This window comes from Clupea harengus, chromosome 6, assembly GCF_900700415.2.
Source record: "Clupea harengus chromosome 6, Ch_v2.0.2, whole genome shotgun sequence".
Lineage (NCBI taxonomy): Eukaryota > Metazoa > Chordata > Actinopteri > Clupeiformes > Clupeidae > Clupea > Clupea harengus.
In genome coordinates this window covers 25677786-25705688 of record NC_045157.1, presented here as the reverse complement: position 1 = coordinate 25705688, position 27903 = coordinate 25677786, and the positions used below count along the sequence as shown (strand labels likewise).

The 27903-nt window shown below is 40.9% G+C and overlaps 1 protein-coding gene across 2 annotated transcripts; it reads left to right on the top strand.

Moving 5' to 3' along the window:
• Positions 1-301: 301 nt before the first annotated feature.
• Positions 302-26230, top strand: creb3l1 (cAMP responsive element binding protein 3-like 1). 2 transcript variants are annotated; one of them, XM_012814742.3, is made up of 12 exons: positions 302-859; positions 10411-10615; positions 13060-13226; positions 13977-14061; positions 16426-16583; positions 16975-17124; positions 17453-17511; positions 18030-18098; positions 20750-20849; positions 21552-21678; positions 22751-23003; positions 23169-26230. In XM_012814742.3, the coding sequence occupies exons 1-12, from the start codon at positions 758-760 to the stop codon at positions 23203-23205; spliced, it is 1512 nt and encodes a 503-aa protein (XP_012670196.2). In that variant the 5' UTR covers positions 302-757; the 3' UTR covers positions 23206-26230. The 2 variants fall into 2 exon arrangements, with proteins under 2 accessions (XP_012670196.2, XP_031425417.1); XM_031569557.2 differs by lacking the exons at positions 21552-21678; positions 23169-26230 and having other exon boundaries at positions 22751-22906.
• Positions 26231-27903: the final 1673 nt, after the last annotated feature.

The following is a 27903-nucleotide window of genomic DNA, read 5'->3' as shown; positions in this document are numbered from 1 at the left end:
AAATATTTCACCTCATTAGAGTTTGTAAAAACAAATTGGTTGAAAAATACTCCTCGCCCATTGTAGAAGACCCATCATCATGGATATCATGACCAGTTGATTTATTATATCTATCCATTATACTGGAGAATGCTGCATGGGTCATGGATATACATAAGTCTATCTAACGAAATTCTCCATTGATTATTGTTTTGAGAATTTGTATGGTAGCAACAGTATCAGTGGCCAAACACATATTTGGGTTCATCCCAGCACTAAATTCCAGCATTTCGTTAGAACTATGGTGTTACCTGTTTTGAAGAAATGTGTATCTATTTTGTGCATGTTCCTAGTGTGGATACCAGTGGAGTGTAGTAGACCTTTCAGTATTTGGCTCAATGCGAAAGGAGTTGCAAGCTCTACCACTTTAACTTAAGGAAGAGATGGGAGGGATCTAAAAGAACTGAAGGAAAAGTTGGGCGGTGTTAACATTAATATGAATGAGCTGTGCTGTCCCTTAGAGACAGCACCAGCTGAATGTGACAGATTTTACAGAAACCAAGAGAGAAAGCATTGCTTAACATTTTGCCAAGATACATTTTGTATTTACTTGACCACTGCATGAACCAGTCCGTCAACCCCGATGGTGGTTGGTTAGCGCCACGATCACATCGTCAGTTACCGTTGCTCTGCAGTAATAGACTATTTAGTTATTCCTTTTATTTTTTTCATTAGACAGTTTGTCGTATTCTGGTGAGATATTATATCATTTTTTGTTATGGACACCATTCTGGACAATTTCACCTCGGACAAACTTTTCCCTAATTCCAACCTGTTGGACCTCGAGGATTTGAATGAAACCGATTTTCTTAGTAATGTGGTATGTTGCAATCTTACTTTTTACATCCTACTTAATATTTCTAAACGTGCTCACAATCGCTGCTTAGTAAGTCATGTATTCTACTGATGTGTATTTTACATTTAGCATAGCCTTTGCCTCATTTCCCATTTCATGAAGGGATGAGACAGCATATGCACAGTCAGTTGAATATTATCTCACCTGCAATAAATGCTGTAGTATACGGGTGACGTGCCTACCATGGATGAATGTACCTTACATACTGCTGAATGAACGCATCATGTCACACAGCTGACATTTATTTGATAACTTCGTAAGCGTGTCATGCAGGAACTCCATATCTGTAACTGTCACGCGCCTTTTCCAATGATTTAGCCTATATGTGCCCTTGAAATGTTGTGCCACCCTCTTTAGAAGAAATCTGTATGTATTTAAGAAGCATGTAGCTTCTAAATCGTCTGTAATGAACTCAGCAGCTGTTTTCTACACGTTCTGCTTTACCATACGATAACCCTTTAAGTGGGCGTGTTACCGACATAAGTAATTTCGCCATTCCACGCCTCCCGGACCTTTTCTTATCCGGCTTTAGGGTGAGAACTGAAAAGTCAAAAGTCAATCTATTGGCCATTTAAGAAGTCCCTTTAGCATTTGAGTGTTCCCATTGAAGCGTATTTTAGAAACGTATGCCACAAATGTGTTTATTCACCCAAGCCCAGTTAGAATCACATCCCAAAGCTACTTTTTAATTTATTCATCAGGCTGTTTCAGTAGTCTATAATTAAATTGGTGGAAAATTAGACTTTGGCTACTAGTGGGCTCCTGGGCATAGCTGCTGGTTAGTTAACTCCATGAAATCCATTAGGCATTAGGCACACAAAATGATGTTTCCAGAGTGACTCAGTCGTCCATGCATACAGAGAATGTGCTAATGCCCCAGACTGCTCCCCATAAACCAGCCTCCATCCATCATACTATTTCTTCGCTGGGTAATCTCCATTTCACCCAAATGCATAGTAGCCTGGTGTCCACTTGAGGCAATTCTTTGAGAATTTTCTTTAGTAAATCCATTAGTAAGTCCATCAGCTACAATCTTGGCATTGTGGATGCTCTGGTTCAACAACTGGAGCTGCATATGCACCATATTTTAAATGTTTATATGTGCTGCACAGTTGTAATCGCTTGCTCTTATAAGCATCATGGTTTGATTGTATTGAGGGAGAGAGAGAGAGAGAGAGAGAGAGAGAGGGAGACAGAGAGGGAGAGAGAGCGAGAGAGAGAGTGAGAGAGAGAGGGGGGGAAGAGAGAGAAAGATCTAAGGTAAATAGAGGTCTGTCTGAGCCCTCTCCAAGGCCCTCTGTCTGCTTGGCCCCACAATTTTTGGGATGGGGTTAGAGGCAAGGTAAACGAAGCATTAGGGGCGAGGCCCCTCAGTGAAAGACTCTTTGTGTCCTGGAGTGGGAGGCAGCATGCTCACCCCTCTTGCAGTTTAAACCTGCGCTCAACTGGCCTGGGGCTGAATCACAGTCTCAGTTTGTTTGACCTACCATTACAAGGATATAAATATATGCAGGTTATTTGAGGATTTGGCCCCGAGGCCTTACTATGCCACTGTTTTGTAGCTAAGAATGTTATCTTGTGGCTTGTGGTGTATGGGCCATCAGTTGTTTCCTTCAGTCTGTTGTATTAAGAATAATTACCAGCCAATTTGTCACCGGTTGCAAATCAGATATGGAGTGAATGCTGCAACGGCTTGGACCAGAAGACATTTTATTTATAGTTACTGCTACTGTTAGTGTTTGGTATTGCTTCTGTTAGTTCCTATCCTTAGCACTAGATTTTAATTCAATAATATATTTAAACTTTTTTTGGTTTAAAAAAACATGTTAGCCTAGGGTTAGGCTGAAAGAATAGTTGGTTATTTGTTGTACAGAGGATCACTATGGTAATAGTCCAGCGTTCTTCCCCAGACGGATGAAATGAGGTGAAGATTGAACATGTGGAATTGATGGCCTTTCCCCGCTCTTAAAGGTGATTGAACCAGACAGAGCTGAGTGAGAGGACAGTGTTTATTGGAGTGACATTTCACGATGCTGAAGACAAGGCATATTTATTTGTTGTAGACCTCAAGAGTTTTTTCCACCAACCAACCTCATGACATTCATTAATGGTCCCTACATAGGTGCTGGCCATCTGTATATTTCTCTCCATTATTTAACTTAAAGTGTAAGTGCACCCTAAAATGCTGTATCTATGACCATTTGGTACATATTTACGTCATGAACTTGGTGGCCTACTTCCCCCAGTCCATGGTCATGAGTGTCATTTTCATTTATATTTTCAAAATCATGTAGTGGGTGGAGTTAGCTCAGAGCTGGGGATGAACTTACACTTCAAAAGATTTGTTTGTTGGGATCACAGGTACTAGCAGCTTACTGAAAGAAGAATGCAGTTGTGCCGGCATGGCTTGTCTCATAACGACCTGGATTTCTCTGAAGTCAGTTCCCTGACAATGGTTGGTGTCAGTGGTGAGGGTGATGATGAAAGTCTATTAACAAAACGTTTTGTGTACGCAAGCTCATCATCACTAATTATCATCTGTCTTCTGAATAGTGACAATTGCTAGGTGCACACCCTCTAGGTGCACACCCTTTACCCCTTATGAATAGGAAGCGGAGTAACATTAGCACAGGTTTGTCTGGAAACACCTGTCTAAAACCATTAGCAAGATGTTCTGTGTTTGACGACATCTTCAACAAACCATTCTAACTAAAGGATGGGCTCTAATACACACCTGACAAAAAGGACCTGAAGGTAATGACATGCTACATTACAGATGTGTGTGTGGAAAGACAGGTGCTTCTACACCCATATGACATACGTGACACCAAACACTGATCCTGTGTGGATGAAATAGATGTACTGTATACATGAGAGAGAGAGAGAGAGAGAGAGAGAGAGAGAGAGAGCTGTGGGAATGTTTAGTGGCATGGTGGTGTCACTTGTGGTGTTTACTGACTGTGCCATGTTGCCTCTGGCTTTGAAGCGTTTGTATTTGTTTATGGCAGTTGTGTTGGATGCAGATCTCAGCTGGCAGGTGGTGGCCAGTGAACCCATTATCAACCAGTGAGCACACCTGCATTTCAGACGGGCCTGTGCGAAGGCAAAACAATACTCCTGGCTGTGGCAAGTTGGGGCCATATCACTAACCTAATCTGATTCAGGGTGGGGAATGAAGTGGGTGGAGGCCTGTGACAGCCCTAGTAGAACCCTAGAACCTTAGAACCAAGGGGGGGAGGAAGGCTGCATTCCAACCCACCAGATTCCTACCGGGATTCACTGCTGCTGGCAACACTCCACTGATGCTGGATCCCATTCAGCAGAGCAGGCAGCAGTAGTGTTATGTAATTTATGCAATGCATAGGCCAATGACTGAATGAGCCAAAAAGTTGCTCACACTGGCTCACAGAGAGGAGTAGCATCTCATAAGGTATGCGTTTGCAGCATTCTTTTCTTTTTCAGAAAAGTTGTTGAGCTTATTTGAAGGTCACGCATGTACACACTTGTCACGCACACCCACACCTGCAGTGATCAGGTGGCGTTCTAGACCACTGGTACTAATACATGACCTCTCTTCAAACAGCAAGTTTTTCCACCTTCCCAGTATAGAGAGGTTTAGGGGTTCTTGGACTTTTGTTGCTTCTGCAGATACCATATGTTTTTTATGTCTTTAGTATTTTCAATGTTGTTCAGCATTTGACTTTTCTGACTATTCTCATAATTGGTTCATACATTCTAAGTTACTAACACATGCCAGATCTTAGAAAAGACAAATGATCCCTAACCAGTTCAGATGTCAAGCCTTCCACCTAAGCTCACTGCTGTGGTGCTCCCAGGGCTTGAGTCAATATCATGCATTAGTGTTAGCATTTATCGGAAGTCAACAGTTTTCGTCATAGTCCTGTGTGCAAATACCAGTGAGTCCTTTTCCCATGCATTCTGTGAAGATTCAGCAGCTTGTAGCAGTTCACAAATTTTACAAGACTTTCACTCACAGGACCCTTTGTATTAACTAGGTGATTGCTCCCATCTAACCACTCCCTCCAAACAGCAGTTGACAGCAGAAGGCAAAACGTGACTGTGGACTGACTGACTTATCGAAGTTTGCAAACTATAGTTACAGACTTTCAGGGGGCTAAAATTATACCCAATAATAGGGAACACATGTAGTCACAGTTTGTTTGGAAATGTAGCTAATGATCCTTTCTGAGGGGGGGGTGTTAGGTACTGGTAGAAAGATCAGATTAGAGTTGTGACTTTTTTTCAGGGCCTCCTTATGGTAAAGTGAGGAGTTTTGTCAGTTTTTTTATTTAAGTTACAAAGTATCTTTAGCAGAGAATCTTTCCTCTTTGACCTTCTCTCAGCCATCATTTGTCCATTACCTTAGATTCATCCCATCATCCATGGTTCAAAAGTGGTCCTTTGGGGGATGGAAAACCAGCCTCAGTGACACACAGAAGCCTGTCTCCAGTGATTGTGGTTAGCCAACCCCTGTAGCATGCTAAAGAAAGCATGAGCTGGAATTAAGAAACCAGGCTGCTCCACCCATGGACAGTGGGGGATGGGTGCTTGTCACCATAATGCTATACTTGTGGGGAGACTGCTCACTCTGTGTGTAGGAGGTGGGGTGGACTAGTTTGAAGGAAGAGACAGGACACAGAACTGTACCCTCTTGACCACAAGGCATTCAAAAGCTGTCTTTTGGTTTGAAGGGACAGGGTGACCCAGATGGATTTGGGATGTTCTAAAGCCTACTTGTCTTTGTTGCAAGTTTGGGTAATTACACACAGTGCTGCTGTCATGCCTCCTGTTGATTTATGAAGAGTGTTTGGAGTGCACACATACGTGATTCATTTAACCTTTTCAAAGTCGCACAATGCATGCCTGCAGACCAACTACAGAAGTCAATGAACTTCTTTCAAAGAACAACCCATCTGAGATTTTAAAGGATGTGTTTCATGGCAGTTTGTGTTCCTGTATAACATCATTATTTATTCTGCTGAAAAGCGATCTTTGTGTGTATATGTGTGTATGTGTGTGTGCCTTTGTGCATGTGTATATGTGTGTGTGTGTGTGTGTGTGTGTGTGTGTGTGTGTGTGTGTGTGTGTGTGTGTGTGGGATAGCTACTCAAGGTTCTGTATGCACCTGCATTATAGAAGCATTTGGTACAGACTATTGGATTTGGATGTTAGTGAAGAAAGGTGGTGTGCCCCAGACTCCACATGTGTCTGCATCTGGCATAGGTGTTGTGTGAGCTGCAGTACAACAAGCCAGGATGTGACATGTGTGAGTATTTGGAGACGACAGGTGAAAACATTCACGTATTTGAACACATGCTGGCTCAGACACTCCCGTACGCCAGACCAATATATGGGCAGGCATTCACTTTCTACCTAATTCAAAATGTCAGAGGCTCTTTTGGTCTGCGTGCATCCCTTTTTAAAACTACCCTTGGCTTTGGCTTACACATATGCTGGACATACAAGTACACATACCAGCTGATTTTTGTTAAAAGAATTTTAATCATTTATGATGTGGCCACTTTTATTGCAACTGAATATGTCAGATCTTCTGGTACCATAAAACCTCACACGAATGTCTTCGGTTTCTTTCCTGTCTTTTTAAGGAGTAGGACACATCTGCACTCAAAATCCTCATTGTTGCAGATTCGTGTCTCAGTGGTAAAACAGTTCTATACCTAGATTTTCTGTTTCTGACCCCATGGTTTGATGTGCTCATTAGGTTTTTGTGCAGTGTTGTAGCCATGCCGGCCCGCTCCATGCTAACCTTGCACTCCTGCTCCTCTGCTGCTGCAGCCGGGGAATTTGCATGCTCTGTGCTGATTGGCCAGCATACAGCTGGATTGTTTGAATCAGCAAAAGGAATGCTGGGAGACATCTGGGTATGACCTAGCCAGAGGTGTCGAAAAGACATCACTTTAACATTATAAAGTCAATGTTTCAAGTGTGACAGAAAATCCAGAGTTAACAAGCCAAAGTCAGGGCTAAGTAAGAATTTTCATGGCTTCTACCTTTCTGAAAGTCAAGCTTCCAACCATATGAACTGCACATTTAAATACATATATAGAATCAAAAATACTTTTTATTGACATATTGTTATTGCATTATTTCTAACAGTACAACAGTAACAGTATATATATATGCTAAGGGAAGCTATCCAAGGCAATTGTGAAATAATATATGCAGGAATGGGCTAACACAAGCTTTCACCAGTTTGGGGGTTTGCAGCTGAACCCCCGTAATGCCACCAGCAGGCCAAGTCTGGACATATAAGGGAATGATAAAGCACTGTTTGTATGAATTGGTATGCTAAAGGACAGGACATTTTAGAGTCACATTAGAAAAAATGTTTTTAGATATATGGATAGATTACTAAATGTAGTGTCATGCACAAAATATGTTTAATTCTCAAAATGAATGCAGTTATTTTATTATACACACTCCATCTCACATTGAAATGCTAATAATACATAATTTTATGCATACTTTGAAAACAAGTTTTCTTCAGAAACAATTGTTGTAATTGTTCAGCTGTTGTGCAGGCAGTGAGATACGCAAGATGCTTTAAAGGTATGTAGACTGCACATGATTGCTTAAGACTAAGCCTTCGCCTGTGAGTGGTTCTGAACTCCACGGGTCCTGTCTGCTACAGACCTGCACCACCTGCCTTAGGTGCTCATGCTGGACCCCAGCACTGTTCACTGTGTCTAAGCGCTCTCAGTCATCTCGTTTCATAATGCTTGTCATGATCATGGGAAAATGTCTTAACCGCAGGTTGAGTTACGTCTGTGGATCATTGGTAGCAGTACTAGGATGCAATACGAGGACAGAGGAGGAAGCTAGGCACTAGAGACATGCCATAGACATCACATTTACAGTAGCTGTGCGCTCTACTGCAGCATTTTTTGCCAAAGGAAAAAGGGGCTTTCCAGGCCCTTCTGTTGTCTTGGGGCTAGAGTGTAAATAAACTGTCATACCACCAAAAGTGAATAAGTCTCTATTTTTACCTCTATGGTAATATGACCCAGATCCAGAGAAAGTATGGCTTTCTGAGGCCGTCTGAAGGCTATCCTAGTGCCACTGGGAAAAAGGGCCTTCTGTCTGCAGCTGAAATTCCACAGCTCCATCTCTGGGATTCTGAAGAGAAGGCCAGATGTGAAATTTCAGAGGTCTTGCATCAGCAGTCTTGCATCACCACTTACTACCTCAGTACTACAGAAAGGGCCCCTGAACCTGATAGGCCCTAAAAAAAACAGTTAGGAAAAAGATAAGGTCTCTCTCAGTTTTTTTAAGGGCTTCAACTTTTAACTGTTTTTTTATTTTAAAATAAATTAACAAGCATATCTTTATCAATGCGTTTACAAAAAAACAACATATACCTTACATTTTTGTCATTCTTTTAAAAAGAAATACTTGACACTGCACAATGAGACAATATATTATATTGCTGCCAGGTTTTCTAAACTGTGTTTCATTAGACTTCAGAGTTGACTCTGAAAACAAGTTACTTTACCAGGAAGGACACCTTCCTATCACATTCATTTGAATGGTTTTAGTAATAATAGTTGCCTAAATTACCAAGGTGTTTAACAGATCTACAACACACACAGGAACCTTGCCGCTTCATATGAATGAAGCAGGGTGGGACTGTTTATGCTGTTGCGCATTCAGTGAAAATTATCAGGTAGCTGCTGACGTCTGATCTGTTGCGTCAACAATTCAACTGTATAATCCTGGGTGTTACCAGGAAGGCAGGTTCCTTTTACGCACTTGCCTGGATCATCGATTGGTTTTAGGCAAATCATGAAGGTACAGTTCTCCTCATGTGTCATGGCAAGTGTAATCATCAATTGGTTATGGTGATTTTGTGAATATATCATATTTAATAATACTTACTGTTAAGGACCATTCGATTGACCATGGACATTCCCAGGTGATATGAAGGGTATATCAGCCATATCCTGGTGCAAGAGTTCCCTATCCGGGGCCTTGGCAGGTGCAGGACCTGAGTGTTAGAACTGTTGCTTGTCGATTGGTGGATTCCTCTGGTGCACACCACTCTGCAGCTGTGTGTTTCCCATACCACGCCTGACCTAACAGGATGTAAACAGCATGGGTGTCGTTGCACCACAGCCCCTCCCCTCCTCAGCAAACACATCTGACCACCACAAGTGTTTAGTTGCGGTGACACTCCTTCATGAGTAAAGTTTAAAGCGTATTTGATTATGTAGACCTGAGGTTATCCTTCAGGATATTTGCTTTGGCATGCCACAGCCATTTCATCTTATAGGTGTAATAAAATATGGCAGTGTTCTGAAAGAGATGTCACTGTTAGTTTGAAATATCAGGGGCTTATTCTGGAAGGCTTGGAGAATATAGAAAAGGCCCATTACTTGGTCATAGCAAAGAAGTAGCTTTATCCCTGAAGTATTTCGGGGTACGATGTCAGTGTCATCTCAGTAGACGTTTCCTTGTCTTTCTTGTTGCCACAGGCTTGCTTAGTGGACTCAGGCCTAAGGTGATGCACTTTAAAAAGATGCTTATTTTCAATAGAATGGGTCGCTTAAAAGTTAAGTTGAATAAAGTTTCTGTGTAACAAATGTATGGTCCCAAAGGTTACCAGTGTTCAGCAGACCTGTTTCGGTCTTCATTCAATCAGTTCAGATCAGATTCAGTGCAGTCGAAAAGTGTTGAGTGTAGATAAACGGAACGGGAACCTAAACAATCCACTACAGGTCAAAGTTTATATGGCAGTGCTCTTACAGTGATTAGTTATATCCTGCTTTGTAATTATATAATATAGCCAGGGCCCACCATTTAGCCTGTGTGTTAGAAGCTAGCCTAGATAGCTAGCCTAATTATTAATACAACGGACATGCACCTAAAATGTTTGAAAAAATGAAATTGCAGATGATTAACTGTTGTTAATGTAGAAACAATATTTAAGGAATGCTATGCAACAGCTGATATGCTTGTGTTTAGATTAAAACCTAAATGGCCAGTAATATGTAAGTGTCTAAATCTGCAATTGTTTTTCAATGTAAGAGGGGGCCCTGCCATAAAAAGTTTGGTAACTGCTGATTTAGAGTCGATTCTAGTCATTCTAGTCATTCCTTTCTTATGAGATATGACCTCATGACATGAAGATATTATGAACATAAATTCTGCATTTTTCTGCACAAATTCTATGCTATGCAATATTGTTTTCCATGATTAATCAGAATGGGAGTATATTAACAAGGCAAGGATTGTTAGTGAGGATCAGTTGAGTACACAGAGGTATTACGGGCATTTAAACAACAGCTTAAACACCCATAACATAATATTCAAGGTTCAGTCAACTGGCCTGACTTTATTCTTGAAACAAAACCAAACTCAAACATGAATGCTGCTGACAAATATGGCTGATTAAACAAATACTGTATGTTAACACAAACTCTTTTAATGAACAACTTCTGAGTGGTTTACATGTGTGTTCTCTGTGTGATCTTCAGCACTTCTCAGAGCAGATGGAGGACCTGTCAAATGATCTCTTCAGTAGTTTCTTTGATGACCATCTACTGGCAGAGAGACATCCTCTGCTGGACATGGAGTTGGACCCACCCAATCCTGCCATCCAGGCTGAGCACAGTTACTCTCTGAGTGGAGACTCGGCACCTCAGAGTCCCTCTATGCCCATCAAAATGGACGAGGAAGCAGGTCAGACCTCGTACTTTGATGACATGCTGATTACACCCTATGTTCTATTTTGTCTTGTGTTTAGAGCTTGTCGGTTACTCGGTTCTTACATCTCTGCACTACACCTCTGAAATAGACAATGACAGGATAGGTGAAGACTACAAGCTGCCAACTGTGTGTCTGCCACTGTCATTCATGCCATTTGATACGTATCATTAAATACATTCTCCACAAAAAAAGTATAACTCCACATAATGAGTACATTATGTAATATAGTGTAGTATAAGTTGACTAACAGACACAGGCTCTTCCTAGCCTCTATCATGTGTTTTAGTGTACTTCACTTCCCTGCCCTATCTCCTTCAGCGCCTGTGCAGCGCAGAAATCCCAGCCTACTGAGCATGCTCCTAGCTCTGACCGCCCCAGAGGAAGTCAGTCAGGGGATTACAGGCGGTCAGCCAACATACACATTCACTCACTCTCCCTCTCTCACTCTCTCTTTCTCGCTCTCTCTTTCTTTCTTTCTCTCTCTCTCTCTCTCTCTCTCTCTCTCTCTCATACACATAAACACACACTCCCAGGCACATACTCATGCTCAGACAAGCCATGTGGCTCTTGCATCTCCTTGCAATGACTCCCAGCTGCTGATGTTTTCTGTGCTTGGGGCCAAGATAAAAAGGAGCCATCAATAAAATGAAAAAGAAGGAGATCTGCTTTCCAGTTCAGATGGAAAACCAACTGAAAATAAGCTCGTGGCTAGGCTGGTGGGTTGGTCGTGGAAAAAAAAGTACTGGCTCTTTTTGTCCTGTTGCATCATCCTGAGTTTGACACAAGGCCAAAACCACAACACCGCTTCTAAGTTAAGATATTGCAGACATGATGCTCCACACCACCCCCTTCCTCCAAGGGTTCCCCCGAGTTAAAGCCCTGTCTTATATTAGGAGGCTGTTAAAACTAGGACCAGACTTTACAGGATCTCCTGGTGCACTGTGGCGAGATCAAACTAGTTTCAACATGAAACCTGCCTAATGAGCCCTGCTCCCCCAATATGGCCAGAACTAGCACAGCTGAACCGGAGTTCCACTAACTTTAACAACTGCACTGCTATGAAAAGAAAAATCTTCAAAGACACTCCTAACACCCATTGGGAACTAGATAGAGTCTGTAAGCAACATCAGAATACATTTCTATTTATTCATTCATTTACCCAAAGCAACGCAGTACAGTGTAGATATGCATTCTCATCAGTTTATGTGCTCCCGGATCACTGAACCCACGATCTTACACCTTACTGTACCAGTTGAGCAACTCATTCATTAGACAGCAATTCATTACTCAAAATGTAATTGTGCAATGTGTTTCAAAAAACAATGTGTGGAATATGCACTTTGGACAATTGACGCTGTCTGAGGACATAAAGACTGAAGTAGGGGGTGGGGTATGTGGGGGATTACACCCTGCTGGCAATCAGTCTCCTGCAGGGTGCTTTTCCTCTTTCTAAGCACAACTTAAAAGTCACCCTCCACCTCTTAACAAGTCTCTGTAATGTTTTACTGATGTATCTAAGCTGAACCAACACACAAATGGGTAAGAGGAGACAGGGTGGTAATATAAGCCTCTTTATTTCCCCTCTCCCCATTGGTCAAGACACTCACTCCTCTGATACCATCCAATTTTATGTTAGATGGACGCTTGAGCATCTCAGTTCAACTTAGTTCAACTTAATTCAACATGACAATGCAATATTATTTCCACACTACAGTACTCTGGAGTAATTGAAAAATACGCTGACCTTCAGGATTACAATGTGGTTAATATAAATCAAAGAAAGAGCCAGCAGGGAAAAATGTGCAGAACGAGAATGCTAATATTACTCATTTGTTTTATATTTAGTTGCAAATAAGATACATAGTTAGCTATTTGTATATGGTTAAAACAACTCTATGCAACAATTTGCCACTTATAGGCAACTACTTTGGTATAAGCTTCAAATTCATTTTGATTATATATGGCCATGTGTAGGACAGATAAACATACCCGTTTTTACCACTGGCCATCTAGGGTATGAACTATGTAGTTCTGTGTTCTGGGCCAGAACACCCTACAAAGATGTAAGAAAAGCTTTCACAGCACAGCCAACCCCACCACCAAAAGATGACAAACTAGCATTTTAGCAAGCTTTTGCCAGTGCCACCTGGGCTGATATTGGTGATGCAAGGTTTTTGGATGCCTTCTAGGTAGCTAGCTCGCTAGTTTTGGACAAAAACTCCTTACTGCTGCTGTTCTTGGGTTTGGAAAGGAAGAGTTCTTTCAGTAACACCTTGGCATACATGTTGCTACCACTACTTGATTTGATTAGTGAATTTTGGGATGTTTTGAATTCAGAATAAAAAAGCCTCATATTTTCTCATCCAGTATTTCAATAACTGTCTCATTGTCTCATTAAATAAATCTTCTTTCAACAGAATCAGAAGGAATGTGGTCCTTCAGCCAGGATCTGACAGCCATTTTGGTGAAACAGGAGCCCAGTCTTTTGTTAGACCCTGTTCCAGCAGCCTCTCCGGTGGTCAGTGCTGTCCCTCCACCTCTCACCCTCGCCCCTCCACCCCAGAGAAATGCCCCTGAGGATAAGGTGGGTCCTTGCCAGGGCTTTTAAATACATAGTAGATTAATAGTAGACATATAGACTAATAAACAGGATTGCATGAATAGGATGAATTCTTACTAGTGTGCCTGGCAAGGAAAAATCCAGACACTTTCCAGACGTTCCTATTATTACTTTGCTTTTGCACGTACGAATGTAATCCTCTCATTTATTATGCCTTCAGAATTGGAGCATCATTTCTCTCTAGTTACCCTCCCATGAATGAATATGCATAAGTCAGAATAGCACAACTTGTCATTAAGCGCTACTGCTGCAGGCAGAATGCGGTTTTAGCCGTGTGCGGTCTGTTCATAAATACTACGCCGTTAAGGCACACGTTATGACGTAATTACACATCAAACGGGCACCAACAGAATTAATACATCTGTCCCTCAGTGTCGTATACTGTATATTTGGAGGTGAAACTCTAGAACCGAGTCACATTATGACCCTGACTGTCATTGTAAAATGATTTAGCCAAATTTTGTTTCGTTTCATTAAAGTTGTGTGAGCAGCCCTAAAGCTTGACATCTCAATGTCAATATTGTGCAGTTGTCAGCTGTGTTTACTGTTTGAGTAATTGGCTTCATACAAACATCTCTCCTTATTCCAAGTCTTTTGTAGTGTAAGTGGATTTGTGTCCTAAAATGTTTCCAGCAAGATACTTAGAGACCTAGATATTTAGAACTGCAAGATGTTTCAATATTTGTTGATGCCTTTGAAATAATCTGGTTTCAGGAATCAAAAGAAGTGAAATGCAATCAAGTGCCTACGATCAAAGCTGAACCCAGGGAGGTCAATCAGTTCCTCAGTGTCCCAACAGGTAGGTTTTTTTGTGAAGTCTGTCATTATGTTAAAATTATGAAATACATTTTTAATCCATCTCCTCAACACCAGCAGGTGCAACAGTGCATGTCCTTCTTTTCCCAATCATTTTGACCCCATCAAGCTGCCGCTATTTCAGAGCGTGCACAGTTCATTGTGCATTGAACACACAGGTGTTTCTCTCCACTAAGCTGAAATAACACGTTGCGTCATCATGGCTTATTCTCTCCCTCCCCATTGCTTTCGAAAGCTATTAGCATCCTGGTTTTGGTGGAGCATGCGTCACTGTGACTCACTGTGTACCAGTACACCTGAAGGAACATGATAACTGGAACTCGATCTCTGAGCATTGCGTCCTCCCTCTGAATAATACTCATCCAGTCAGGCGGCTCATCCAGTTAAATGGGTACAACTTCAAACATCTACGGGAATTGTTCAGATGTGACGTTTGTGGCATATTGCTTTTTATAGCTGCTATCATCCAACTCAGTGGCTCATTGAAAGTGCTAAATCAGCACATTTGTTTTGTTTTACTTTAGAGCGCAGTTCTGATTTGAGCAACATTTCCTTTGCAGTTATTTGAAAACCCTAGGTTGCCTGCTTGTTAATAGAACAAGTACAGCAGTCATTATTGGTAATGTCTGGTCCTCTGACATGATAAGATATGTCAGTGTGTGGGTCATGTCTAGATTGTGCTAGTATGCCTCTTCCCATTGTGATTTCTGCAGTAGTATGGCACAAGAAGACTCTGATAGGTGATAATGCAGCTTCAGTGCATTTACGAGAGGTGTACAGAGATGTCATCATCTGTATCTGCATCTGTCTCTGTATCTGTTCAACCAATACAATTATATGGCCCTGTATCTTTATTCGAAAGGGGGCATGGCAATGCAATTGTTGTGCCTTCAAGGCATCAAATTGATTCAATATTGGCATATAATTAATTATGAAATATATACCTTTCATGTCTCTCTCTCTCTTCTATTTTTTTTCACTAAACTCAGTTTTATGAACTGTCTGAACCCACCACCACCCCTTTAACTGGGGGACATTGAGCAACTGAGCGCACAGGATGCATCATCCTCCTTGATGCGAGAGTTTCCCTGAGTGTTGCTGGGCACGGTCAACTCTCAGCCCACTGCCTACTGTGCGCTGACTCTGTGGGAGCGACTACAGAGTATAGTGATCACGTTTCAATAATGTGTAGTGAATGCGTAGGCCTATGTTTCAATAATGTGTAGTGAATGCGTAGGCCTATGTTTCAATAATGTGTAGTGAATGTGTAGGCCTATGTTGCAAACAGAATTTGACCTCGTGTTTGTCTACAATGATATGAATCGATTTGAAGAAACATAATGGCTGAGGCACAGATGTGTCAGTCAATGAGCTGAGCAACTTTGGCTCGAAGAAATATCTTTCCATCGCATTTGTGCTTTCCCGAATATTCAGATTTGGGTACACCCCACACACCTGGCTAAGCACCAGATGGTGAAGTATAGGGCAGTTATCTTGGGCCAGTGTGAATTATGGGGAAATGGCTGCACCTGCATGACTGCCTGAGTGCTTAGTAGTTAAAGAGACACGTTTACTGGCTGAAAGGTCAGTGAGACAAGGGCACTACAGGCACCTTCAGACCCCCATGCTCAGCTCCTGCCTGGCACATCATAAATCTCTTTTCTGCCTCTCACTAACGTGCTTCTAGTGAGCAACTGCAGAAGCTAGACAATTTAATGAACTAATGAAATGTCTGCTTGTGTCTGCATTGTATCTGGCTTTTGTCACCCTCCCCCCTCCCGCTTCTGGTCCTAGGCTTCCTTTTTCCAGTAATAACAGAATTAAAGCTAGGTTGTGTTTACTCTGGATGCTGGTCAAACTAAACACACGGGTCATTCCAGAATCAGTCAGAGTGGGTGGTAGGTGTTTTGCATGGGGGGAACTCTGCCTGGTCTGCTCACATTTTGTGTCAGCCTCTCCGCTCACTGGAACTGAACCGTCTCCTGTTTGACCTGGCATAGTCCTGGAAGTCATTTGCCATTTAATTATGAAGGCCTTGGCAAAGGGCAGTGTTTTATGAGGTATACAGTTCCACCATATAAACACTATAAAGACCACTCAGTCCAATGCAGTAGAATTGATGAGGCTATGGATGATGACTGATGACAGCCTTGAGTCTTTACTGACCTTCAAACTCTTTAGGGTAGTGCATATAGGCATAAGCTGAATAGAAACCCATTCATTCGTAAACCCCCTCATCTCTATGATGATCAAATGTATTGATATTATTTGACATGTACAATGGATGCACAATAGTTTTCTTGGCTGATTAGCATTAATACTATTTTAACCTTGCAAATCCCAACAGATGAGCACCTGCAGCTGCCGCCCACTCCTCCTAGCAGTCATGGCAGTGACAGCGATGGCTCCCAGAGCCCCCACTCTCTGCCCCCCTCCAGCCCTGCACGCCTGCAGGCCCGTACCTCTGCAGCCATCTCCACCTCACCCCTCCTCACTGCACCTCATGTAAGTGTGTGGGCCTCCACTATATAGTTTCTCACCCAGTGCTGACCACCATCATCCCCAGTGTTTTCCACTGACAACTCCTTGATGACCTCTGGCTGTACCTTAGATGGTTTCCTATTGGCTCCCGGCCCTGGCCTCAGCAGGCCCCTCTCCAAGCCGTCCTGCTCAGCTGAGCCTCCCACAGAAAGCAGCTGAGCAGCTGGCAAATTCCTGATCCGACTCTCTACATTTGTTGCTCAACTCCAGTGAATGTGTTTGTGGAATGTGTAGAAAATGTGCTTCCACAGTACCTCTGAGCTTTGTAGAATTAGTAATTATAAACATAAATGTGATAATTATATGATTATATAAATCTTGACCATTAGTCATGAATTTTGTGTTTGATTTGCAGAAGCTGCAGGGCACCTCCGGCCCACTCATGCTAACAGAGGAAGAGAAGCGCACCCTGATTGCAGAGGGGTATCCTGTGCCCAACAAACTACCACTCACCAAGACTGAAGAGAAGGCGCTCAAGAGGGTCCGCCGGAAGATAAAAAACAAGGTATGAACAATTAAAAAGCTCTACTTTCTCATGACAATACAAAAACCCACTATAGTTACATCTCAAAGCTATATAGTACACGCACCTCAAGTTTGTATTTATACCAGTGGGTAGATATACAGTATACTGTAAAACCATTTAGATTTTATTAATATTTCTGAGATGACTCTGACATCATGTCAAACAAACCCCAAAACAAAAATCCTATATCCCAAAACTAAAATCTATTACCAAAATAGCAAATGTTGGTAATAGCTTTATAAGTAAAGACCGGATCAGTCCTGTTTTGGTGAGGAAATAACCAATCCATTTTTTCTCCTGAATGAAGATCTCAGCCCAGGAAAGTCGCAGAAAGAAGAAGGAGTATGTGGAATGCCTGGAGAAAAAGTAAGCTGGAAATTTCTTTCTCCTGATTTTCTTCTGTTCTCCCCTGCTGGCACAGTATAATATCATTCTCTCTGTACTTCTGTGTTTGTTCAATCCTGATCACTGTTTTACTCTATTACCCCTATCCTTAGCCTCATGCCCAGTTCTACTTCTGACATGAAAATGTTTTACCCCACTAGTGTTGTTGTTCTCAGTCTAATGCCGATGGCTTCTTTCCATCACCATGCAGTTGCGCAGGCAATATGACTCATACAAATTTGAATAATTCACTGGAGCTCAAGGACTTTGGAGAATGTTTCTGTGTAGGGGAAAAGTGGTTTTGCATATTACATACAGACTCTCCACTAACTTTAAGGTCTCAGTTTAAGGGCCTTATTTCTTCCATTCACACATGATTGCCATTGTAATTGTATTGTTAAGTATGATTACTTAACTATTATATATGAATTGCTCTGTGTAAAACATTGTTATAATTATTTGTATGATTGATGGCTAATATTGTCAATATGTCTCACCAGAGTGGAGACGTATACTTCAGAGAATAATGAGCTGTGGAAGAAGGTGGAGACCCTAGAGACTGCAAACAGGTGAGCCATTGGTGTCAGAAGGTGTCATAAATAGAAGAGTTTCTGTTTCAGTGATGAATCCGTATGGGATTTAAAGGGGAGGTGCAATGAAATGATGCTGTATTATGTCAGATGTACAAATGATTACAGTTAGAACAGTTAGAATCAGATCTGAGATAAAAAGTATTTACTGTCAGCCTTAATTTGGCAAAGCCAGTATGATATTTTCATGGGAATTTCTAAGGCCATTTTTAAAATCCCCAAACTCACCACACTGTTCTTTCTTACAATGGAAGATGGGCTGAATGAGCAACTTAATGAGCTGTATGGATGGCGTTGCATTAAATGTTAACAGGTAACACTAAATCAGACCATATGCTGATGCTTGCTATGCGTTTGATTCCCTCTAACGTGGGTGGCCCTCTAAGTTTTAGATGGAATTTGCTGTGGGAGTGAAAGATACTCTAAACATCTCCTATTGTAAAATAAGAAACAGGACAGAAAAAATGTGTAGCAGTATCAAAGTCTGTGCTGCAGTATCAAAGACTGTGCTGCAGTATCAAAAGCTGGGCTGCAGTATCAAAAGCTGTGATGCAGTATCAAAAGCTGTGCTGCCGTATCAAAAGCTGGGCTGCAGTATCAAAGACTGTGCTGCAGTATCAAAGACTGTGCTGCCGTATCAAAAGCTGGGCTGCTGTATCAAAGACTGTGCTGCCGTATCAAAAGCTGGGCTGCAGTATCAAAGACTGTGCTGCAGTATCAAAGACTGTGCAGAACCAAATTATTTGGTCTTCTTGAGAACACTATCACTTTTTCTGTCATTATGAGTAGCAAAGATGATTCATACATAAACAAACCTTACCTGTTTCCTTCAAAACACTTAAGGCCATGTCTAATAAAAACTATCCACACAATATTCACCAACCATACTGTATTACACAATTAAAGCACATTTGGCAGATATCACTATGGAGTCAACAATGTTCCAGCAACTTAAACCCAATCCTCAGGCTAGTTAAAGGGCCCAGGAGTTAATGCTGCCCACCTCTCATTAATAATAGACATTTATGGTTTGCTTGCATTGAACACACAGTGGGGTGTCATGTCTCCCCCTAATTATGGTGTAAAATAAAAGATCTCCTCTGAAGAGCCGGCTCCAATCTGCTGTTTAATGATTTGACCTCTGGCAGAAACCACAGGCCCCCTAGGAGAAAAAGCCTCTCTGACTCAGCTAGTGGAGTTCAAAGGAGAGCACACCCAGTACAGAAGCTGTGTAGGGGGTTTCTCTCGGCAGAAGCAGACTATTCAGTCGAAGCTTCTGTGAAAGCTGATAAAAATACTGGTTATTTTAGAAGTCTGTACAGAGGTACTGTTTAAATGTCTGTTTTGGTAACGCTGACAATTACGTTGGTACATTCTCTATGAGTATTGGCAGTCATACAGAAGTGGATGTGCAGGAGTCGTGTGGAAGTCGTGTCGAGTCGTGTGGAAGAGAATATTTGTACTGGTGCTGGTACTACTTATGGAAATGGAACACAATGAATTAACATCAGACTTAACATGTTGTTTTACCTCAGAATCAACCTTAGTCAACAGTCTTGGATAGTCAGTTCAGTTATTTTGTGCTCTGACAAATTATTAGTAGCAATTTTTTACAGGCAGCACATAAATTGTTCAAAACAAGTAATTTGCTATGAACGGTTATGAATTCTGTGAAGGGTATCATGTTCACATAATTTAGTTTCCAGGATCAATCAAGACACATCTTCTTTCCTGTAGCCCTCATAAATTTGTGCAGGCAAAATATGTAGAGAACACAGTTCTTTGTGCACACTCAGCTTCATGACGACTTAAAGGATGAGTGCCTATTGAGACCAGTGAGACTCCATTCAACCATAGAAGCAGTACATCCCATATCTGAAGGCCTAATCAGAAGGCTCCCTCTACTGGTCTGTAAAGGTTTTGAGGCCCAGCTTTAATTACAGTATGAGCACTACAATGTTTAATACCCACACAAAAACACACACACACACACACACACACACACACACACACACACACACACACACACACACACACACACACACACACACACACACACACACACACACACACAGAAAGGTTTAAGTAGGGCTCAGTGCTCACACAGAAGCAAGCAGGGAGTACATCTTACTGTGTCGCAGGTCTTCATGAGTGCTTCGGGCTGTTAATACAGTCATTGCTGCCGCTGCTAAGAATATTTCACTTGAGATTGAACCCACCTTTAGGGTCAGACGTGAATGCTTTCCATTTGATGCATTTGTTTCCCTCTGTGGGTGCTGTTCAGGGATGGAGGAATGGGGCTGAGTGGGAGTATAAATTACCAGAGGTTACAGTGAAACTACATATTCATACAGAGCTTGTATTTTGTGGTTTCTACACAGATGCCCTGAAACCCAAAGTAGAAATGCAGTGCAGCTTATGTAACATGGCTGATCCTTCAGTCCACTATCCTTATATGATCCCTTTGTGAAAGCATGAGATTAGTACAGTGAAAGATCAGGGGGCATAGACGTGCTGAAGGACTTTGATCGGAGAGTCCACACTAAAGGTTTATTTGAAGCTGATCTGTGGCCTACTAATTTACTAAATAACACTCAGTTTATAACGTTTATGTTTTCTTACCACTGCAGATCTCTTCTTCAGCAGCTACAGAAACTCCAGACTCTTGTATCAGGCAAAGTGCCTCGGTCCTGCAGGATGGCCTCTACACAAACAGGAACCTGTCTCATGGTGAGCAATGAAAATGAACTTATAAAACTCACAAGCATGCACACACAGAGAGGAAACAATCAGGTGTTTATTTGTGTGTGAATTATTTCATGTTATTGTTTGTTGGTATCTTTGGGCTTCTAATCTAGCTCCAACAATGGGGATGAATTTGAGATTTAAAAAAGTCTCTGCAAATATATCTCCTGGAAGTAAAGCCGTGCAGCAGTGCCTAAAATAGTGAATCTGAATGTGTTGGCTTCTGTGGACTATACAAGGGTGTTCAAAAGGGCTTAGAACAATACCGTTTTACAAATATGTCATCAAGGGGGCAATTGTGCTGAGCCTAAATATAAAAGTAATCTAAGTAATCTAAAGATGTATAATGACAACAACAACAACAGCAGCAGCAACAACAATGATATTAACAATAATACGACATTATGTTCAATGTAAGTCTATGAGGGCAATTCCGCAAGTTCATAATGCTGACATTCAGATTCAGTGAGAGTGAGATGACAGTGTCTCAGAATCCTCAGTCGGTGGAGGGCAAGGCCTTCTGTGTTGCACCTCTTACTTCCCTGCATGAGACATGAGACGTTGTAGCTCAAAGCCGCTCGACTGTAACCGCGATGGGGGACGTGCTAATTTCAGATCAGCTCTGAGGGCTAGCCTCTGCCCACACAGCCAACGCCCTGTTCACAGAGTCTGGTTCTTTCTGACCAGGTGGTGGTTCTGTGCTTTGTCCTTGTGCTGGGTTCACTTGTGCCATGTCTGCCTGAACTTTCTACCACGTCGCACATGGTGAAGTCCTCACCCCTTCCCTCGGCTGACGTCTACACCACCAGCCAGGGTATGTCTGCCCTTCCACCCTGTCGCTTCACATCCCACTTTCCTTGTCTGCCAAACTGATATGATAGAAATCAATCCCACCCTGCAGATATGGTGATTGGTGATCCATTCACCCTGACCATAGCTTGGGTTAGGCATTCAAATGCATCTATGCCAGTTCTCAGCTGAGGTAGATGTGGACAGACAGGGGATTACTGCTTTTGGGCAGAGCTCCTCATTCATTGTTGCTTGATGACCTGAAATAACATTGCTGTTACTAATATCTTATAATATCTACTTCAGCTGTGTGCTCATCTATTCAATCCACCAAAGATGAAAACATGTAATCAGACAATCTAAAGAATGGATTTCTTCATCTTTCTTTATCTTTCTCAAAAATACAGTTAAGAAATACTGGACAAGAAAAAAATCTATTTCGTATGCTACCGGGAGAAAAATAGGTGATCTAGGCTAAATCAGATGTGCTGATTCCAAATCTGAAACCGGAATGTGTGAGCATATCACGATTTTGAGTTATCCACACATAAAAATGACTCAAAATTACTGGCTATCATGATTATATATTTAGAGGCTATCAGAATGGCTCTAAAGTGTTCAAAAGTGCTCAAGACATTTGCTCTTGCACTTGTAATTTGCTGCTTTTTCCTTTGCAGGAATCATCAGTAATCTTCCAGTTGAAATGATCTTGATAGCTGGTTTCCATTTATGAAATTACTTGATAATATATTTCTCTATGCTCATCACTGACATCACCCAAATTAAAAGAGTACTAAGGTTACTGTGCTGTTCCTTAGGTGTGTATTTGCCACAAATACACCAATAATTGTCACAATGGTTACTAAAGCTTTGTCAGTTCATGATGATGATACAAGTTGGCTATGCCTGCAGGTATTACAGTATCTGTTTGCAGGAAAACCTGCTGTATGATATCAGTCTAAATGAGAAAGGAGTTATTGTTGAATTTCCCCTTGTTGCACAGCTCTGAATACAGAAAGCTATAGGAATTCAGTATGTGAATCTCAATCGTATCTTTTTGACACATTATGATGTTGTGGTTCTGTGTGTTTGTTCAGTCCGGTCCCGCAGCCTCCTCCTCTACGACGAGAGCTCACCGCTGGAGGACGGCCATGGCAGCTTCCTGAGAGTGGAGGCAGGGGATGGATGGGAGGGGGCGCCCCTTGACTACACAGTGGACCAGCCAAAACAGGTGGACCACGCCACACATGAAACCAATAAGTACCTGAGCAAAGAACACTCAGACCCTGTGGCCTACGATAACAGGACCGGCGCCCCATTCCTCCACAGCAAGGAGCAGTACCATAAAAGGTGAGAGGACCAGAGGCAAGTAGCAAAACCAGTCATGTGAACCAGTCATTCTTCTTGTAAAGCGTAAAGCTGGCACTGTTGCTGGGTACTGACTGAATTGATCTAAAGGAACTGTTTGCATTGACTCACTGACTTATTGGGTCCTCCTCTGCCTACCTCACTCAGAGAGCCAAACCCTGAAGGTGGAGCGGAATACTTCTGACGATTTGAGCAGAGCTGCCACGCACACCCCCTCCACAGCTTCCTGACTCGAGCACCAGACCTTGGAGACACTTCCAGATCATGCCATGCCATGTGTCTCCAAGCTCTTTCCTAGTAATCCACTGGCACCATCCCCAGCAATCCATCCCAAGACCAACCAACAGTGACAAACAAGGATAAGAAAGGGGGAAGAGGGGGAGAAAACATTGACAGCTCCAAAGAAATGGAATCATACATTTTGCTGCACAGATTTACTTATTGGACCTTCTACACTATGGGGAGAGTGTTGCATTCAGAGCACTGGATTGGAGCCCTAGTCCATGTGCCTGAACCCAAGAATGGGCAAACCGCAAATTAGAGCGAGATCTATACAAGTGTTCCCCAGAATCTTCATGTATGTTGCTGTTTTTCAAACTTTTAAAAGAGCTGTGCTGTATTTAGATGGGATTTTGGAGCAGCATAGTGATCTAAACAGAGTAAATTAAACAGAGGAACTAAAAGGAAATAGGATGTCTTTTTTCAATTGCCATGTGACTGAAACTCAGAGTGTGTATTTTTTACAAATATATTTAGTTTCTTCTCTTTTAAAATGCTGGCACTATGTTTGGGTATAGATGTGATGATGCAACACTAGTTGTATTAATCTATACCATACTATGGTTGAACGTTCATACCTTGCTACATTCTTTGAGGTGTTATTTTTCTCAAATCCCTCATTTCAACTGCAGAAATATTCTTCATTGGACTTTTTTGTTTGAATAACTATTTACACATTTATTTAATGCCTGCATGGGAAAAATATTTTTGGATTTAAGTTCATTTAAGTGCCTTCAGTCTCCTCAGTGAAATCATTTTAATATTATATTCCTCAAACACCCAGTCCTCTTTTTAGATTTATTTTTCATCATTTTACTTATTGCTTAAAAAAAAAAAAAAAATCAGAGGTATTTTTATGGGAAGTATAGCATCTGTAAAATATGTAAGTATTGTTAGCATCAAAAATGGCATATTTATCTTATGCAACAAAAAAACAATTGTGAAACAATTATCTAAGTTCTATCGATACATACAGTGGTGTTATGTCATAACTGTTAAGCAGTCAAAGGTATTTTTATGGAAAGTATAATACCTGTAATATATATGTAAGTATTATCTGCATCACAAAAGTGCATATTTATTTTATGCAATGAAAAAAAAGAATTATGTGTTTTTATCTATGAAAATGATGGTGTCATGTTTTAATACTTAAAAAGTTTGACATTTTTATTTCTGTAAGAGAATAATTTGTATATAAAAAGTAGAGACAAAGGAAGAAGGACCATCAACTGTAAACATTTGCTGACAAAAAATGACAAAATTAGTTCATAATATGAATTCTATTGCATTCCTTAGGACCAAATGTCTTACAAGTGAAGCCAAACCACATAATGACTACCATTTGGCAACTGAGTAAATAGCCTCAATTTACAGTCCTTGGTGTAAGTATAACCCAAATTAAATGATTAAGTTATTTTTGTGCAGTCCAGTCTAAGGAAATAGGAATGGGTTCATTGATCTCTCCTGTGGTTGACGTAGCAAGACAATAATTTCGTAAATTTAGTAAAAGCTGAGCATGATTTGTGACCCCGTTGAGATCTCTCTCCTTTAACATCATAGGAGAAATTTGGTCTATATAGAAATCTGAGAAGCAGGAGATGTAAGCCTTAATCTCACATTTTAGATTTTCTTTTCTTATGGGGAAAGTCCCTCACAAATTCTTATTTTCACAGACTTTATGGAGTGCTTCAAAACATATACATAATTTACTATAATATTTTCTATAGTTATGTATATTTTTGAAATGCATTGGATTATTTTTATCTATGGTATTTCAGCAGAAATACCCAGGTTGCCTATTCATTTTGAAGGAGGATATGTTTTCCTGTTCACTTATGCCTGTAATTTAACACAATGACCAAAGGAAAAGCACTGTAATGAGCAAAAATTATCTTTTCGTTTCCTTTCAGTTGCACAAAGATGTATAGCAACATGGTTTATGGTATGAATTAGATGTCAAATTGCCAAAAAATGTTAGAAAGGTACGTGGCTATACTAAATGAAAGGATACTTTTTGTCAAATTTCTGTGCAATTGTATGATACCATTGTCTGGTTGTATATGTGTATCACAGTATGGTATATAGTCAATAGTGTTGGACACTGTCAGTGGTCATTTCTGCACAAGCTTACCGTTAAAGGAAGGCATAACCTAAAATCTTTGTAAAAACATGTATGTTCTTCTCACTGTCGTTTTCACATTTACCACTTTACTTACATCTTAAATGTACAGTCCGTGATTCTAGTGAAAGGTTGTTGATATATGAGCTTAGCAGCCAATCAAATTACACCCCTCCCTTCTGTACTCCTGAAGCAACATGCTAGAACACTGGTATGGCTCAGCCCAAGCCACTTTGTTAGTTTCTCATTCACAGAAATAGGACAATACACGAACATCAGAGTTTTTTTTGAACGGACAGACAGCTAGGACTGTGAGAAGCTATTTTTGAATTTGACAAAAAGTAAATTGGATTACAATTACGGACTGTGCCTTTAATTGTGTTTGTCAGATGTTGTATTCACATCTAACCTGCCTGTTCAGAGTCACAAATTAAAGATCTCAAACCTGTATGCCAAATGTGAGCGACACACCAAATGTAATCCTGTCATGTTTATGTAAACCTTTCTTCCGAGACATTCCACAGCAGTTTTCTTAGTCTGACCTTACATTTGTGTTATCCTCTGTACATATGTGCAAGTGAAGTGTTTACTGTAAATACCGAGAATGTATTTTTGTATTTGTAATGTATTGATGTATTTTAGTATTCACTTGGCATCTTTGGAGAACTGCCTGTGTCTCACCTCTTTCGTACAATTTCGTACTGTTGAAAGTGCATGCATTTCTGTAGTGACCATTCTCATTATCTTTCTTGTACCTGTCTCCTGTCCAGTAGATTTAGATAAAGCAATATATAAAAAATGCAGAAGCAAACGCAGCCTCCTCTCATTTGTTCAAAAATCGTGTTCATTTTTGCTTATAGAAGTGGCTCAATAATATAAACACTAATAGAGTGTGATTTGTGACAATATAGTGAACAATACAAGCAGCACACGTCTTATATACTGTATTTGTGATATATAATCACATCATGTTACTTGATTAGAGTGAAAGCCAAGATATCCAACCTAATATTCCTTGTGACAAAAAAACTTGCTTTTTCTCTTTTGAACAAAATGGGAGTTATGTTATGTTATGCTGCCACTGGGTGTCAGTCTTTCCTCAAGATAAGTTTCCCAAACCACAAGGCTAATGTATTGCGTATTGCCCTACAGACACACAACACAGTATGGAAACATCTTTTAGATGATGTCAGTGTCCCAAGTATAATTCTACAATCTATTGTATGAAATGGCTCTGGGCATGACTCCACATGAGTGGATTGAAGATAATAAACAAGTTAAAGATGCTGAGTATGTTGATCCATGTCAGTGTCCATGTTTCACTGTCTTGCTGGAGTCATCTCTTTGTCCACCCAGTCCATCTGCACCACATCACTGTCAACATGCTCCTTCTATACAGTGGGCTCTGTGATGCAAGAACCACCGCCAAGGTTAAGTTCTTGTTACTGTATGTGACTAAATCTGTCCTATTATGCATTCCAAAAAATATATATAAATATAAATTGGGAGTGTAATTTTGTATCAAAGAACCAAATAAATAGATAACAACTGTACCATTGTACAACATGTACAAATGTACAACATATACCATTCACATCAAAACATGAAATAGATTACTAAATTAATTTGTAATGTGTTGCATGACTAAGATCTGAGCTATGACTCAACATGCTGTGTCACCATGACCCCCCTCACAGCAGCTGGGAGCGCTGTGCACCTGATAATGACCGGGCTGGGCTAGACTCTGTGGGCCATTATCGCAGTGCGGGGGTCTATATGTCTGCGGCTTTAATCAACAGATAGTCAGCTAGCAAGTCTGTGCAGCTAGTTTTAAGCTTTACCACTGAGTACTATCCTCTGCGTTTGTTCATTTTCTGAGAACATTCATTTGGAATTTCTTTTGTTCTGACTCTATGCTCATGTAAACATTTCAGATTCACTGAAATAAAGTTGATGATGACAAGAGAACTGTAAGCCCTTGGAGTTCATGTGGTGAAATCTCTCCAGACATATTCTTCCTATTGTATTCTATGACATTTGTAAAACCTCAGCCAGGGATTTGGAATTTGTGGAGTTTACTCATCTGTTCTGTGAGTTTAACGTCACCGTTGAGTTGATGATGTTGACCCTCGTGAAATAAAATTACTTGTCTATATCACATCATCTTGATTTCACAGAAGACCCTAATCACATTGGCAGCCCCAAACCAAACAATCATTATGAAATAATCTGAGGAACAGCATCCACCATCCTCTCATGACACTACACTACTATCAATCACACAAAAGAGAATAAAGACTGTTAAGTGCAATGTTAGAACAAAAATGTTCATTTCATATACATATTCTATACTAACCTACAGTTTCTTTACAAGGTACAAGGACATTTGTTATTTATATGCAATCCACATCACTAATGACACAATAACAGTAATTCTGGACTAAATCCCCGAAATACTTTAACACTGTGTGGCAGTTGTAAATA